This window comes from Cetorhinus maximus, chromosome 22, assembly GCF_964194155.1.
Source record: "Cetorhinus maximus chromosome 22, sCetMax3.hap1.1, whole genome shotgun sequence".
NCBI lineage: Eukaryota > Metazoa > Chordata > Chondrichthyes > Lamniformes > Cetorhinidae > Cetorhinus > Cetorhinus maximus.
In genome coordinates this window covers 6,770,498-6,783,276 of record NC_135900.1, presented here as the reverse complement: position 1 = coordinate 6,783,276, position 12,779 = coordinate 6,770,498, and the positions used below count along the sequence as shown (strand labels likewise).

Below are 12,779 nucleotides of genomic sequence, written 5' to 3'. Positions count from 1 at the left end.
CACACAGTATGCCCAACCCTACACCCCTGGGAAGTCCACTGCAAGCTTTCATCTCCCTTGGTGTAAATCACTTAAATCTAAATTGTCTGTGCACCTTCCCTCATTTTAGATTGAGCCCACGCCCCATGAATAGATTAGCAGACAGGATTATAGAAAGTCTTCTAATTAGAACAGTATTAAGTTGCTGCTTGTATTTCATTCCAAGCAGCAGCAGTGGAGGAAAGCAGCAAGATATATAATAAAAAGCATTGTTTTTGTACAATTACCTGTAGATTCTTGTCAAAATTTCTACTCGTATAACTTTTTTTTTGCAAATAAGTGGACAGAATGATGTACCAAAGTCATCAATTTATTCCAAAATTACCAAACTTGAGAGAGATGCAGGATTAGGATGTAATATGTGCTTTGACTTCAAAAATACATCATTCCCTTCCTATCTGCTCACGAATTCCTAGTTAAGCCCGAGTTCCAGTTCACACCCCATATCCTTTTCATCACCAAAACTGCCTCCCTTCAACTTCACAACACTGCACGCCTGCAGCACACTACTGCTCATCCAAACCTTTTATCATCTTCACATTCCATTTATCAAATACTCTACCCAACAATGTGGAAAATTTTCCCAGGTATGTCCTGTCTGCAAAAAGCAGGACAAATCCAATCTGGCCAATTACCACCCAAACTCGATCATCAGCGAAGTGACGGAAGGTGTCATCGACAGTACTAGCAAGCTGCACTTACACAGTAATAACCTGCTCGGTGATGCTCAGTTATCCTCTGCCAGGGCTACTCGGCTCCTGACCACATTACAGACTTGGAGCTGAACTCCCGAGGTGAGGTGACAGTGACTGCCCTTAACATCAAAGCAGCATTTGACCGAGTGTGGCGTCAAGGAGCCCTGGTAAAGCTGTAGTCAATGGGAATCAGGGGGAAAACTCTCCGCTGGATGGAGTCATACCTAGCACAAAGGAAGATGGTTGTGGTTGTTGGAGGTCAATCATCTCAGTGCCAGGTCTTCACTGCAGGTGTTCCTCTCAACCACCTTCAGCGGCTTCAATGACTTTCCCCCCATCATAAGGTCAGAAGTGGGGGTGTTTGCTGATGATTGTATTGAACATTGCACATTCACAACTAATCAGATATTGAAGCAGTCCATGCCCATATGCAGCAAGACCTGGACAATACCCAGTCTTCGGCTGATAAGTGGCAAGTAACATTTGCACCACACAAGTGCCAGGCAGTGACCATCTTCAACCAAAGAGAATCTAACTATCTTCCCTTGACATTCAATGGCATTATCATCGCTGAATCCCCCACTATCAACATCTTGGGGTTACTATTGACCAGAAACTGAACTGGACCAGCCATATAAATATTATGGCTACAAGAGCAGGTCAGGGGCTGGGAATTCTACGGCGGGTAATTCACCTCCTGATTTCCCAAAGTCTATCCCACCATTTACAAGATACAATTCAGTAGTGTGATGGAATACTCTCCACTTGCCTGAGTGCAGCTCCAACAACACTCAAAAAGCTCAATATCGTCCAGGACAAAGCAGCCTGCTTGATTGGCATCCCATCCAACAACCTAAACATTCACTTCTTACACCAGCAGAGCACAGTGGCAGCAGTGTACACCATCTACAAGATGCACTGCAGCAACACACCAAGGCTCCTTCAACAGCACCCCATCACCTTCCACCCCTGCTCGTCCACTACACCCATGACCTTTCAGCCTTTGCCTCCTTTATACGTCCACCCCATCTCTCCTTCTGCCCTTGGTGGCAGAGCCTTCAGCCAATTTGTCCGACACTCTGGAATGGTCACTAAATCTCACTAGCTCCATAACGCCTATCCTTCAAATCCCGTACTGCACACCGCCTATTCTTAACTCGGTGAGGTACTTTGGGGTGATTCACTACGCTGAAAGGTGTGACATAAATCCAATATTCTATGGTTGCACAATGCTTGGGTGTTGGCAAGGAAGCTTTGACAATTATTATCTAATTCATGAATTCGCCATGTGACGTACTGTGGATACGTGTTATCCCATCCCTACCATCGAAAGCTGACAGCTTTGCAGTAAGTTTATATATTGTTCACAGCTTTCAGAAAGGAGCAAACATGGGCATGCATCTTACCAGCAACAATTCTCCATTTGGAAAACGTCAATCTTTTCAAACTCACATTTATGAAATCACAGTGGCCCAGATTTTGCTGGAATGGGACATGTCCAATTAATCAGACTTGTTCCTGTATCCCTCAGCTAAAAAAAATTCCCACAAAGCTGCTGGCAGTGTGAACCGACCCTCTGGGACCTCAGCCAACGACAGGACCAACACTATCTATTTAATCAGTGAGATTTAAGGATTGCAACATGAACAGAGAACAGCTGAGAAGGGAGTGAAGTAAATCAGAGACAAATCAAGTACAGAAAGAGAAATAAAGGCCGAGACAAGGAAAAAAATGAAAAATAAGAGAGACAGAAAGGAAACGTAAGAAATAATTCGAATTTTAATGCGACTTATTTAAAATCCAAAAATAATCTACTGCCTGAAGGAATGAGACTCCACACTTTTAATTATTCATTTTTGGTGAGAGGGGTTGATTGGCAGTCATTAACAATTATCATGTTTAAAGGATACTGGCACTATTAAATACGAGACTTAATGTTCTCTGCCCAGATCAATGGGCAATTAATGTGTAAACACAGTAAATCCAAGAAAATTACAGCGAGGATGAAGGCGTGAAGGGGTTTCTTGTGGTGATTTGCAATTCACCAGGTATTTCTCCCTCGCCCTAAGTTGCTGGTTGCATTGCACATTAATAAGGGCAGGTGTTATTAACACTAATTTTTTTCTAGCAAATTCTGGGCCATCAAGTTATACGGCTGTAACACACGGGAGCTATTTCTCTGCATAACCTAGCAAAATAAACGGCTGTAACCATTACCAGCCAAGCTGTCACAAGGTACATACCTGGGAACACGCGACCCATCACTGTGCCAGCAAAACAAAAACAGGACATCCAAAAGGGAAAAAAAAACCTCCTTGCTGTATTAAAGATCATTACTAGTTTTGTGATATCCACTTGCTGGGCCACAAAGCCCTTCAGCGTTGGAAATTCCTATGCTCACTGAAGTTTAGGAGAATGAGAGGTGACCTTATTGAAACATAGGATTCTGCTCGGGTTTGACAGGGTAGATGCAGGTTTCCTCTTGTGGGGCAATCTAAAATTGGGAGCACTGTTTGAAGATTAAGGGGTCCCCATTTCTTAGTCTGTGGAATTCTCTTCCCCAGAGAGCAGTGGGAGGCTGGGTTATTGAATGTATTCAAGGCTGAGATAGTCAGATTTTTGACTGACAAGGGAGTCAAGGGTTATGGGGGCAAACAGGAAAATGGCATTAGGCCGCAATCAGATCAGCCATGATCTTTTTGAATGGCAGTGCAGACTCAAGGGGCCAAATTGTTCCTATTTCTTAAGCTCTTATGAAAGCCCAGGCATCTCAGCTCATATTTATGCTCATGTATTTGAATTCTGAGAGTCCAGAGGTTTGGAAAAAAGCTGTTGGTGCATCAATCCCAAACCACAACAACACATACTGTCTAGTACATAGTATTGCAAGGTAAGGGCCGGTTAGCTTAGTTGGCTGGACGGCTAGTTTGCGATGCAGAGCGACGCCAACAGTGTGGGTTCAATTCCCGTGCCAGCTGAGGTCATCCATGAAGACCCTGCTTTCTCAGCCTTGCCTGAGGTGTGGTGACCCTCGGGTTAAACTCACTACCAGTCATCTATGGCCCTCTGGGAGTACGGCTGCTTTCACTTCAGTATTACAAGGTATATACAGCACATGAACTGGTGCATACCTTAATTTATTCTCCACAAGAGCTTCCTCTCACCCCATCAGCATGCCCTTCTATTCCTTTCTCCCCCCCCTAGGATTCCCCTTAAATGCGTCACCACTCCCTATGGTCATAAGTTCCACATTTTCCACTTGCTGGGTAAAAGTTTATAGCTTTGTTAAGGAGTCATGGTGCAGATCAGCCATGATCTAACTGAATGGCAAAACAAGCTCAATGGCTGAATGATGCAGGAGTATGGACAGTGTGGGAATACCCCATATCATTTCAAATATGGTGTTATCCTATGTTTCAGTGTCAGACATGTCCAATATAAATATTACCACGTTGATTCAAATTTAAGAAAAGGTCTGCTTGATTCATCAAGAGATTGCACACGGACAATTCCAAAGATCAAGCTTATTGGAATTATATGTGAACAGGGGTACTGAACGTTGCAGTAGAGTTAACTCACGGCCATTCCTCTGGTTTGAACATGAAAGCAGAGTCTGTGAAGCAGCCTAAAATCAGGCTCTCGTGATCTAGTGATGCCACTGCACACACTGCCCATTAACTCGATACCAAATGGGAATCATACTCAGATAGAAAGAGCTGTTGTGGAATCGAGAATGTTTCATGCTGGTACAGAGGAGCTTCCAATAATTTCCCAGCGCTTGATATGGATCAAGAACAGTTTAACTAATGACAAAAAAATATCCAGTTATGTCCACAAAACATATCCAGATGTACAAAGATCCTCATCACTAAATTCCAACAATATAATGGGGGGGGGGGGGGGGAATGTTCCTGGAGGGGGTGGAAGAATGTTCCCGGGTTTGGGGGGGGAGGGATGTCCCCGGGCTGTGTGGGGCGGGGGGGGGGGATGTTCCCGGGCTTGGGGGGGGGGGAGGGGAATGTTCCTGGGGTTGGGGGGGAGGGATGTTCCCGGGTTGGGGGGAGGGATGTTCCCGGGCTGGGGGGAGGGATGTCCCCGGGCTGGGGGGGGGGGGGGGGGGTGGATGCTCCAGGGGCTGGGGGGAGGAATGTTCCCGGGGTTGGGGGGGGGAATGTTCCTGGGTTGGGGTGGGGGGGGGGGATATGTTCCCGGGGTTGGGGGGGAGGGATGTTCCCGGGTTGGGGGGAGGGATGTTCCCGGGCTGGGGGGAGGGATGTCCCCGGGCTGGGGGTGGGGGGGGTGGATGCTCCCGGGGCTGGGGGGAGGAATGTTCCCGGGGTTGGGGGGGGGAATGTTCCTGGGTTGGGGTGGGGGGGGGGGATATGTTCCCGGGGTTGGGGGGGGATGTTCTCGGGGTTTGGGGGGTGGGGATGTTCTCGGGGTTTGGGGGGGGATGTTCCTGGGGTTGGGGGAGGGGGATGTTCTCGGGGTTGGGGGGGTGGGGGGGGGGGTGTTCTCGGGGTTGCGGGGGGTGGGGATGTTCTCGGGGTTTTGGGGGGGGGGATGTTCCCGGGGTTGGGGGGGTAGGGGGGGGGGTGTTCTCGGGGTTGCGGGGGGTGGGGATGTTCTCGGGGTTTGGGGGGGGGGATGTTCCCGGGGTTGGGGGGGGGCATGTTCCCGGGGTTTAGGGGGATGTTCTCGGGGTTGGGGGGGGGATGTTCCCGGGGTTGGGGGGGGCATGTTCCCGGGGTTTGGGGGGATGTTCTCGGGGTTGGGGGGGGGATGTTCCCGGGGTTGGGGGGGATGTTCCCGGGGTTGAGGGGGGGGGGGGGGGGATGTTCCCGGGTTTGGGGGGGTGTGTTGTTCCCGGGGTTGGGGGGGCGGGTGTTGTTCCCGGGGTTGGGGGGGTGTGTTGTTCCCGGGGTTGGGGGGGCGGGTGTTGTTCCCGGGGTTGGGGGGGCGGGTGTTGTTCCCGGGGTTGGGGGGGGGATGTTCCCGGGGTTGGGGGGGGGATGTTCCCGGGGTTGGGGGGGCGGGTGTTGTTCCCGGGGTTGGGGGGGCGGGTGTTGTTCCCGGGGTTGGTGGGGGGATGTTCCCGGGGTTGGGGGGGGGATGTTCCCGGGGTTGGGGGGGGGGGGGGGGGGGGTGTTGTTCCCGGGGTTGGGGGGGGGGGGTGTTGTTCCCGGGGTTGGGGGGGGGATGTTCCCGGGGTTGGGGGGGGGGGGGGGGGTGTTGTTCCCGGGGTTGGGGGGGGGGGTGTTGTTCCCGGGGTTGGGGGGGGGATGTTCCCGGGGTTGGGGGGGGCGGGGTTTTGTTCCCGGGGTTGGGGGGGGAGGTGTTGTTCCCGGGGTTGGGGGGGGGATGTTCCCGGGGTTGGGGGGGGGGGTGTTGTTCCCGGGGTTGGGGGGGGGATGTTCCCGGGGTTGGGGGGGATGTTCCCGGGGGGGGGGGGATGTTCCCGGGGTTGGGGGGGGGGGGATGTTCCCGGGGTTGGGGGGTGGGGGGGATGTTCCCGGGGGGGGTGGGGGGGGATGTTCCTGGGGTTGGGTTGGGGGGGGGGGATGTTCCCGGGGTTGGGGGGGGGGGGGATGTTCCCGGGGTTGGGGGGGGGGGGGATGTTCCCGGGGTTGGGGGGGGGATGTTTCTGGGGTTGGGGGGGGGATGTTCCCGGGGGGGGGGGAGGGGGATGTTCCCGGGGTTGGGGGGGGGGGATGTTCCCGGGGTTGGGGGGGGGGGGATGTTCCCGGGGTTGGGGGGGGGGGGGGGGATGTTCCCGGGGTTGGGGGGGGGGGGGTGATGTTCCCGGGGTTGGGGGGGGGGGGGATGTTCCCGGGGTTGGGGGGGGGCGGGTGGGGGTGTTCCCGGGGTTGGGGGGGGGGGGGATGTTCCCGGGGTTGGGGGGGGGATGTTTCTGGGGTTGGGGGGGGGATGTTCCCGGGGTTGGGGGGGGGGGGATGTTCCCGGGGTTGGGGGGTGGGGGGGATGTTCCCGGGGGGGGGGGGGATGTTCCCGGGGTTGGGGGGGGGATGTTCCCGGGGGGGGGGAGGGGGATGTTCCCGGGGTTGGGGGGGGGGATGTTCCCGGGGTTGGGGGGTGGGGGGGATGTTCCCGGGGGGGGGGGGATGTTCCCGGGGTTGGGGGGGGGATGTTTCTGGGGTTGGGGGGGAGATGTTCCCGGGGGGGGGGAGGGGGATGTTCCCGGGGTTGGGGGGGGGGGGGATGTTCCCGGGGTTGGGGGGGGGGGGGGGGGGGGGGATGTTCCCGGGGTTGGGGGGGGGGGGGGGGGATGTTCCCGGGGTTGGGGGGTGGGGGGGATGTTCCCGGGGGGGGGGGGGGGGATGTTCCCGGGGGGGGGAGGGGGATGTTCCCGGGGTTGGGGGGGGGGGGGATGTTCCCGGGGTTGGGGGGTGGGGATGTTCCCGGGGGGGGTGTTCCCGGGGGGGGGGGGTCCCCGCTCTCCGCCTCGGTCTGTACCGTATGCCCCGGGTCCGCGACTCCGCCTCGGGTCTCTCTGCCACTCACCTGCCGGTTATATTTCTGAAGCACCGGCTCAATCTCCGCCTTCGTGCCGCCCTCCAGCGCCGCCAGAGCCGCCGCCGCCTCCGGGACCACATCCATCACTGAGGCCAAAGTCGAACCTGGGCCTAGATTAGAGGCCGGACACCGTGTGTGAGAGACAGGAGCTCCGCCTGCCCTGACCCTTCACCCCGGCCCCAGCGGCGTCCCGCCCCCACCCGTCACTCAGACCAGGCCCCGCCCCTATCCTCAGGCGGCCCCAGCCGCTGCCCGCCCTCCCTCGTCACTCCAGCCACACCCCCTCCTGTCACGCCGACCAGGCCCCGCCCCAATCCTAAAACCGGCCCCACCGCGGCCCGCCCCTACCCGTCCCTCCGGCCACGCCCCTTACCCGTCCCACCAGCCGCGCCCCGCCCCCTCCTGTCACTGGGGCCTCTGCCACGCCCCGCCCCCTCTCGTCACTCCGGCCACGTCCCGCCCCCTTCGTCACTCCGTCCCCGCTCCCTCCAACGACCCCAGCCAAGCCTGCCCATGTCACCCCAGCCGCAGCCCGCCCCGCCCCGCCCCTTTCGTCACCCCAGCCCCGCCTCCAGCCGTCACACCAGCCGCGCCCCTCACCCTGCAGGCACCCCGGCCGCAGGCCCGCCCTCTCCCGTCACCCCAGGCACGCCCCTACCGTAAACCCAACCCCGCCCCCTACCTTCACTCCGGCCGCGCCCCGCCCCCTCTCGTCCCCGGAGCCATAGCCCCGCCCCCTAACGTAATCGGCCCCGCCCCTTTACGTCACTCTGGCCACAGTCCCAGTACCTGCCGTAAGGCAGACAAAATGATCCAGGTGTTTCCTAGGATGGTGGGGTTAGGGACAAAGAGTTGTAATGCAGAGTTGAGCTAGGAGTGTGATGGGGGTTGAGGACAGGGTAATAATGCAGAGTTGAGCTAGGAGTGTGATGGGGGTTGAGGACGGGGTTGTAATGCAGAGTTGAGCTAGGAGTGTAATGGGGGTTGAGGACGGGGTTGTAATGCAGAGTTGAGCTAGGACTGTGATGGGGGTTGAGGACAGGGTTGTAATGCAGAGTTGACCTAGGAGTGTGATGGGGGTTGAGGACGGGGTTGTAATGCAGAGTTGAGCTAGGAGTGTAATGGTGTTGAGGACGGGGTTGTAATGCAGAGTTGAGCTAGGAGTGTAATGGGGGTTGAGGACGGGGTTGTAATGCAGAGTTGAGCTAGGAGTGTGATGGGGTTGAAGACGGGGTTGTAATGCAGAGTTGAGCTAGGAATGTAATGTGGGTTGAAGACGGGGTTGTAATGCAGAGTTGAGCTAGAAGTGTAATGGGGTTGAGGACGGGGTTGTAATGCAGAGTTGAGCTAGGAGTGTGATGGGGTTGAGGACGGGGTTGTAATGCAGAGTTGAGCCAGGAGTGTAATGGGGGTTCAGGACGGGGTTGTAATGCAGAGTTGAGTTAGGAGTGTGATGGGGATTGAGGACGGGGTTGTAATGCAGAGTTGAGCTAGGAGTGTAATGGGGTTGAGGACGGGGTTGTAATGCAGAGTTGAGCTAGGAGTGTGATGGGGATTGAGGACGGGGTTGTAATGCAGAGTTGAGCTAGGAGTGTGATGGGGATTGAGGACGGGGTTGTAATGCAGAGTTGAGCTATGAGTGTGATGGGGGTTGAGGACGGGGTTATAATGCAGAGTTGAGCTAGGAGTGTGATGGGGGTTGAGGACGGCGTTGTAATGCAGAGTTGAGCTAGGAGTGTAATGTGGGTTGAAGACGGGGTTGTAATGCAAAGTTGAGCTAGGAGTGAAATGGGGGCTGAGGACGGGGTTGTAATGCAGAGTTGAGCTAGGAGTGTGATGGGGATTGAGGACGGGGTTGTAATGCAGAGTTGAGCTAGGAGTGTAATGGGGTTGAGGACGGGGTTGTAAAGCAGAGTTGAGCTAGGAGTGTGATGGGGGTTGAGGATGGGGTTGTAATGCAGAGTTGAGCTAGGAGTGTAATGGGGGTTCAGGACGGGGTTGTAATGCAGAGTTGAGCTAGGAGTGTAATGGGGTTGAGGACGGGGTTGTAAAGCAGAGTTGAGCTAGGAGTGTGATGGGGGTTGAGGATGGGGTTGTAATGCAGAGTTGAGCTAGGAGTGTAATGGGGGTTCAGGACGGGGTTGTAATGCAGAGTTGAGCTAGGAGTGTGATGGGGGTTGAGGACGGGGTTGTAATGCAGAGTTGTGCTAGGAGTGTGATGGGGGTTGAGGACGGGGTTGTAATGCAGAGTTGAGCTAGGAGTGTAATGTGGGTTGAAGACGGGGTTGTAATGCAGAGTTGAGCTAGGAGTGAAATGGGGATTGAGGACGGGGTTGTAATGCAGAGTTGAGTTAGGAGTGTAATGGGGGTTGAGGATGGGGTTGTAATGCAGAGTTGAGCTTGGAGTGTAATGGGGATTGAGGATGGGATTGTAATGGAGAGTCGAGCTAGGAGTGTGATGGGGTTGAGGACGGGTTTGTAATGCAGAGTTGAGCTAGGAGTGTAATGGAGGTTGAGGACGGGGTTGTAATGCAGAGTTGAGCTAGGATGTAATGGGGGTTGAGGATGGGGTTGTAATGCAGAGTTGAGCTAGGAGTGTGATGGGGGTTGAGGATGGGGTTGTAACGGAGAGTTGAGTTAGGAGTGTGATGGGGGTTGAGGACGGGGTTGTAACGGACAATTGAGTTAGGAGTTTAATTGAGGACGGGGTTGTAACGCAGAGTTGAGCTAGGAGTGTAATGGGTTTTGAGGATGGGGTTGTAATGCAGAGTTGAGTTAGGAGTGTGCTGGGGGTTGAGGATGGGGTTGTAACAGAGAGTTGAGATAGGAGTGTAATGGGGGTTGAGGATGGGGTTGTAATGCAGAGTTGAGCTAGGAGTGTAATGAGGGTTGAGGACGCGTTTGTAATGGAGAGTTTAGCTAGGAGTGTTCAAATTCAAGTTCCAAAGTTCAAGAGAGTCAGGGGGCCAGAGGTGAGTATGGTGGCCATTACCAAGGAGAAGTTGCTAGGAAAACTGAAAGGTCTGAACGTTAATAAATCACCTGGACCAGATGGATTACACCCCAGAGTTCTGAAGGAGATAGCTGAAGAGATAGTGGAGGCGTTAGTGGCTATCTTTCAGGAATCACTGGAGTCAGGGAGGGTCCCAGAGGACTGGAAAATCGCTAATGTAACCCCCCTGTTTAAGAAGGGAGTGAGGCAAAAGACGGGAAATTACAGGCCGATTAGCCTGACCTCGGTCATTGGTAAGATTTTAGAGTCCATTATTAAGGATGAGATTTCAGAATATTTGGAAGTGCATGGTAGAATTGGGCAAAGTCAGCATGGTTTCATCAATGGGAGGTCATGCCTGACAAATCTGTTAGAATTCTTTGAGGAGGTAACGAGTAGGTTAGACAAAGGAGAGCCAATGGATGTTATCTACTTGGACTTCCAGAAGGCCTTTGTCAAGGTGCCGCACAGGAGGCTGCTCAGTAAGATAAGAGCCCATGGTGTTAGAGGCAAGGTACTAGCATGGATAGAAAATTGGCTGTCTGGCAGGAGGCAGAGAGTGGGGATAAGGGGGTCCTTCTAAGGATGGCAGCCGGTGACTAGTGGAGTTCCGCAGGGGTCAGTGTTGGGACCACAACTTTTCACTTTATACATTAATAATCTAGATGAAGGAACTGAGGGCATCCTGGCTAAGTTTGCAGATGATACAAAGATAGGTGGAGGGACAGGTAGTATTGAGGAGGCAGGGAGGCTGCAGAAGGATTTGGACAGGTTAGGAGAATGGGCAAAGAAGTGGCAGATGGAATACAACGTGGGGAAGTGTGAGGTCATGCACTTTGGTAGGAAGAATAGAGGTATAGACTATTTTCTAAATGGGGAGAGAATTCAGAAGTCTGGAGTGCAAAGGGACTTGGGAGTCCTAGTCCAGGATTCTCTTAAGGTTAACTTGCAGGTTGAGTCGGTAGTTAGGAAAGCAAATGCAATGTTGGCATTTATTTTGAGAGGACTAGAATATAAAAGCAGGGATGTGCTGCTGAGGCTTTATAAAGCTCTGGTCAGACCACATTTAGAATATTGTGAGCAATTTTGGGCCCTGTATCTCAGGAAGGATGTGCTGGCCCTGGAGAGGGTCCAGAGGAGGTTCACGAGAATGATCCCAGGAATGAAAGGCTTAACATATGAGGAACATTTGAGGACTCTGGGTCTATACTCGATAGAGTTCAGAAGGATGAGGGGGGATCTGATTGAAACTTACAGAATACTGAAAGGCCTGGATAGAGTGGACGTGGGGAAGATGTTTCCATTAGTAGGAGAGACTAGGACCCGAGGGCACAACCTCAGAGTAAAGGGAAGACCTTTTAGAACAGAGATGAGGAGAAACTTACTTAGCCAGAGAATGGTGAATCTATGGAATTCATTGCCACAGAAGGCTGTGGAGGCCAGGTCATTGAGTGTATCTAAGATCGAGATATATAGGTTCTTGATTGGTATGGGGATCAAAGGTTACGGGGAGAAGGCGGGAGAATGGGGTTGAGAAACTTATCAGCCATGATTGAATGGCGGAGCAGACTCGATGGGCCGTATGGCCTAATTTCTGCTCCTATGTCTTATGGTCTTATGGAGTTGGGGACAGAGGATTGTAATGGAGAGTTGGGTTAAGAATGTAATGGGGTTGGGGACAGGGTTGTATTGGAGAGTTGGGTTGGTTGTGTAATGGAGAATTGGGTGAGGGTTGCAATGAGAGTTGGGTTAGTGGTCTAAAGGGAGTTGGGATAGGGGTGTAATGGAGAATTTTAAGGGTGTAATGACTGTTGGGTTAGGAACATTTTAGGGGTTGGTTTAGGTTGTAATGGAGATTTGGGTTAGGGGTATAATGGGGGTTGGGTTAGCAGTGTAATGAAGAGTTGTATTAGGGCTGTAATAAGTAATGTAATATTTTATTCTTTCATGGGATGTGGGCATCACTGGCAAGGCCCATCCCTAATTGCCCTTGAACCGAGTGGCTTGCTGAGCCATTTCAGAGGGCAGTTAAGAGTCAACCACATGGCTGTGGGCCTGGATTCACATGTAGGACAGACTGGGAAAGGAAGGCAGATTTCCTTCATTAAAGGACATTAAAAACCAGATGGGTTTTTACAACAATCGATGATAGTTTCATGGTCACCATTACTGAGACTTGCTTTTCAATTCAGATTATTGGTTGAATTTAAATTCCACCAGCTGCTGTGAGATTTGAAACCAATATCCCCAGAACGTTAACCTGAGCCCATGGATTACTAGTTCAGTGACATTACCACTATTCAACTCACTCCCCCAACAATCAGGTCTCAACAATTCCCTTAGCGATGACGATTTGTGAGTGAAATTGGGAATGTATGGAGACAAGAAATTAAAGAGATCCAGAAATCTTTGAAGGTCATCTTTATTCTGAGGAGTTGGTCATGGCTTTAATATTCTTTATTTTATTCGGGTTGTTACATATGCCAGCACTGGTATAAATAAAACCAAAGAAATTGATC

General features: G+C 53.0%; 1 protein-coding gene across 2 annotated transcripts in view; it reads right to left on the bottom strand.

Annotated features, from left to right (window-relative positions):
- ric8b (RIC8 guanine nucleotide exchange factor B) overlaps positions 1-7,449 on the bottom strand; it is a 60,303-nt gene extending 52,854 nt beyond the window's left edge. Inside the window, exon 1 of one of the 2 annotated variants that reach the window (XM_078567687.1) lies at positions 7,257-7,449. In XM_078567687.1, the coding sequence (XP_078423813.1) occupies positions 7,257-7,348 (92 nt within the window). In that variant the 5' untranslated portion in view covers positions 7,349-7,449. The remainder of the gene's footprint in view (positions 1-7,256) is intronic. The other variant, XM_078567686.1, reaches the window with a different exon arrangement.
- Positions 7,450-12,779: the final 5,330 nt, after the last annotated feature.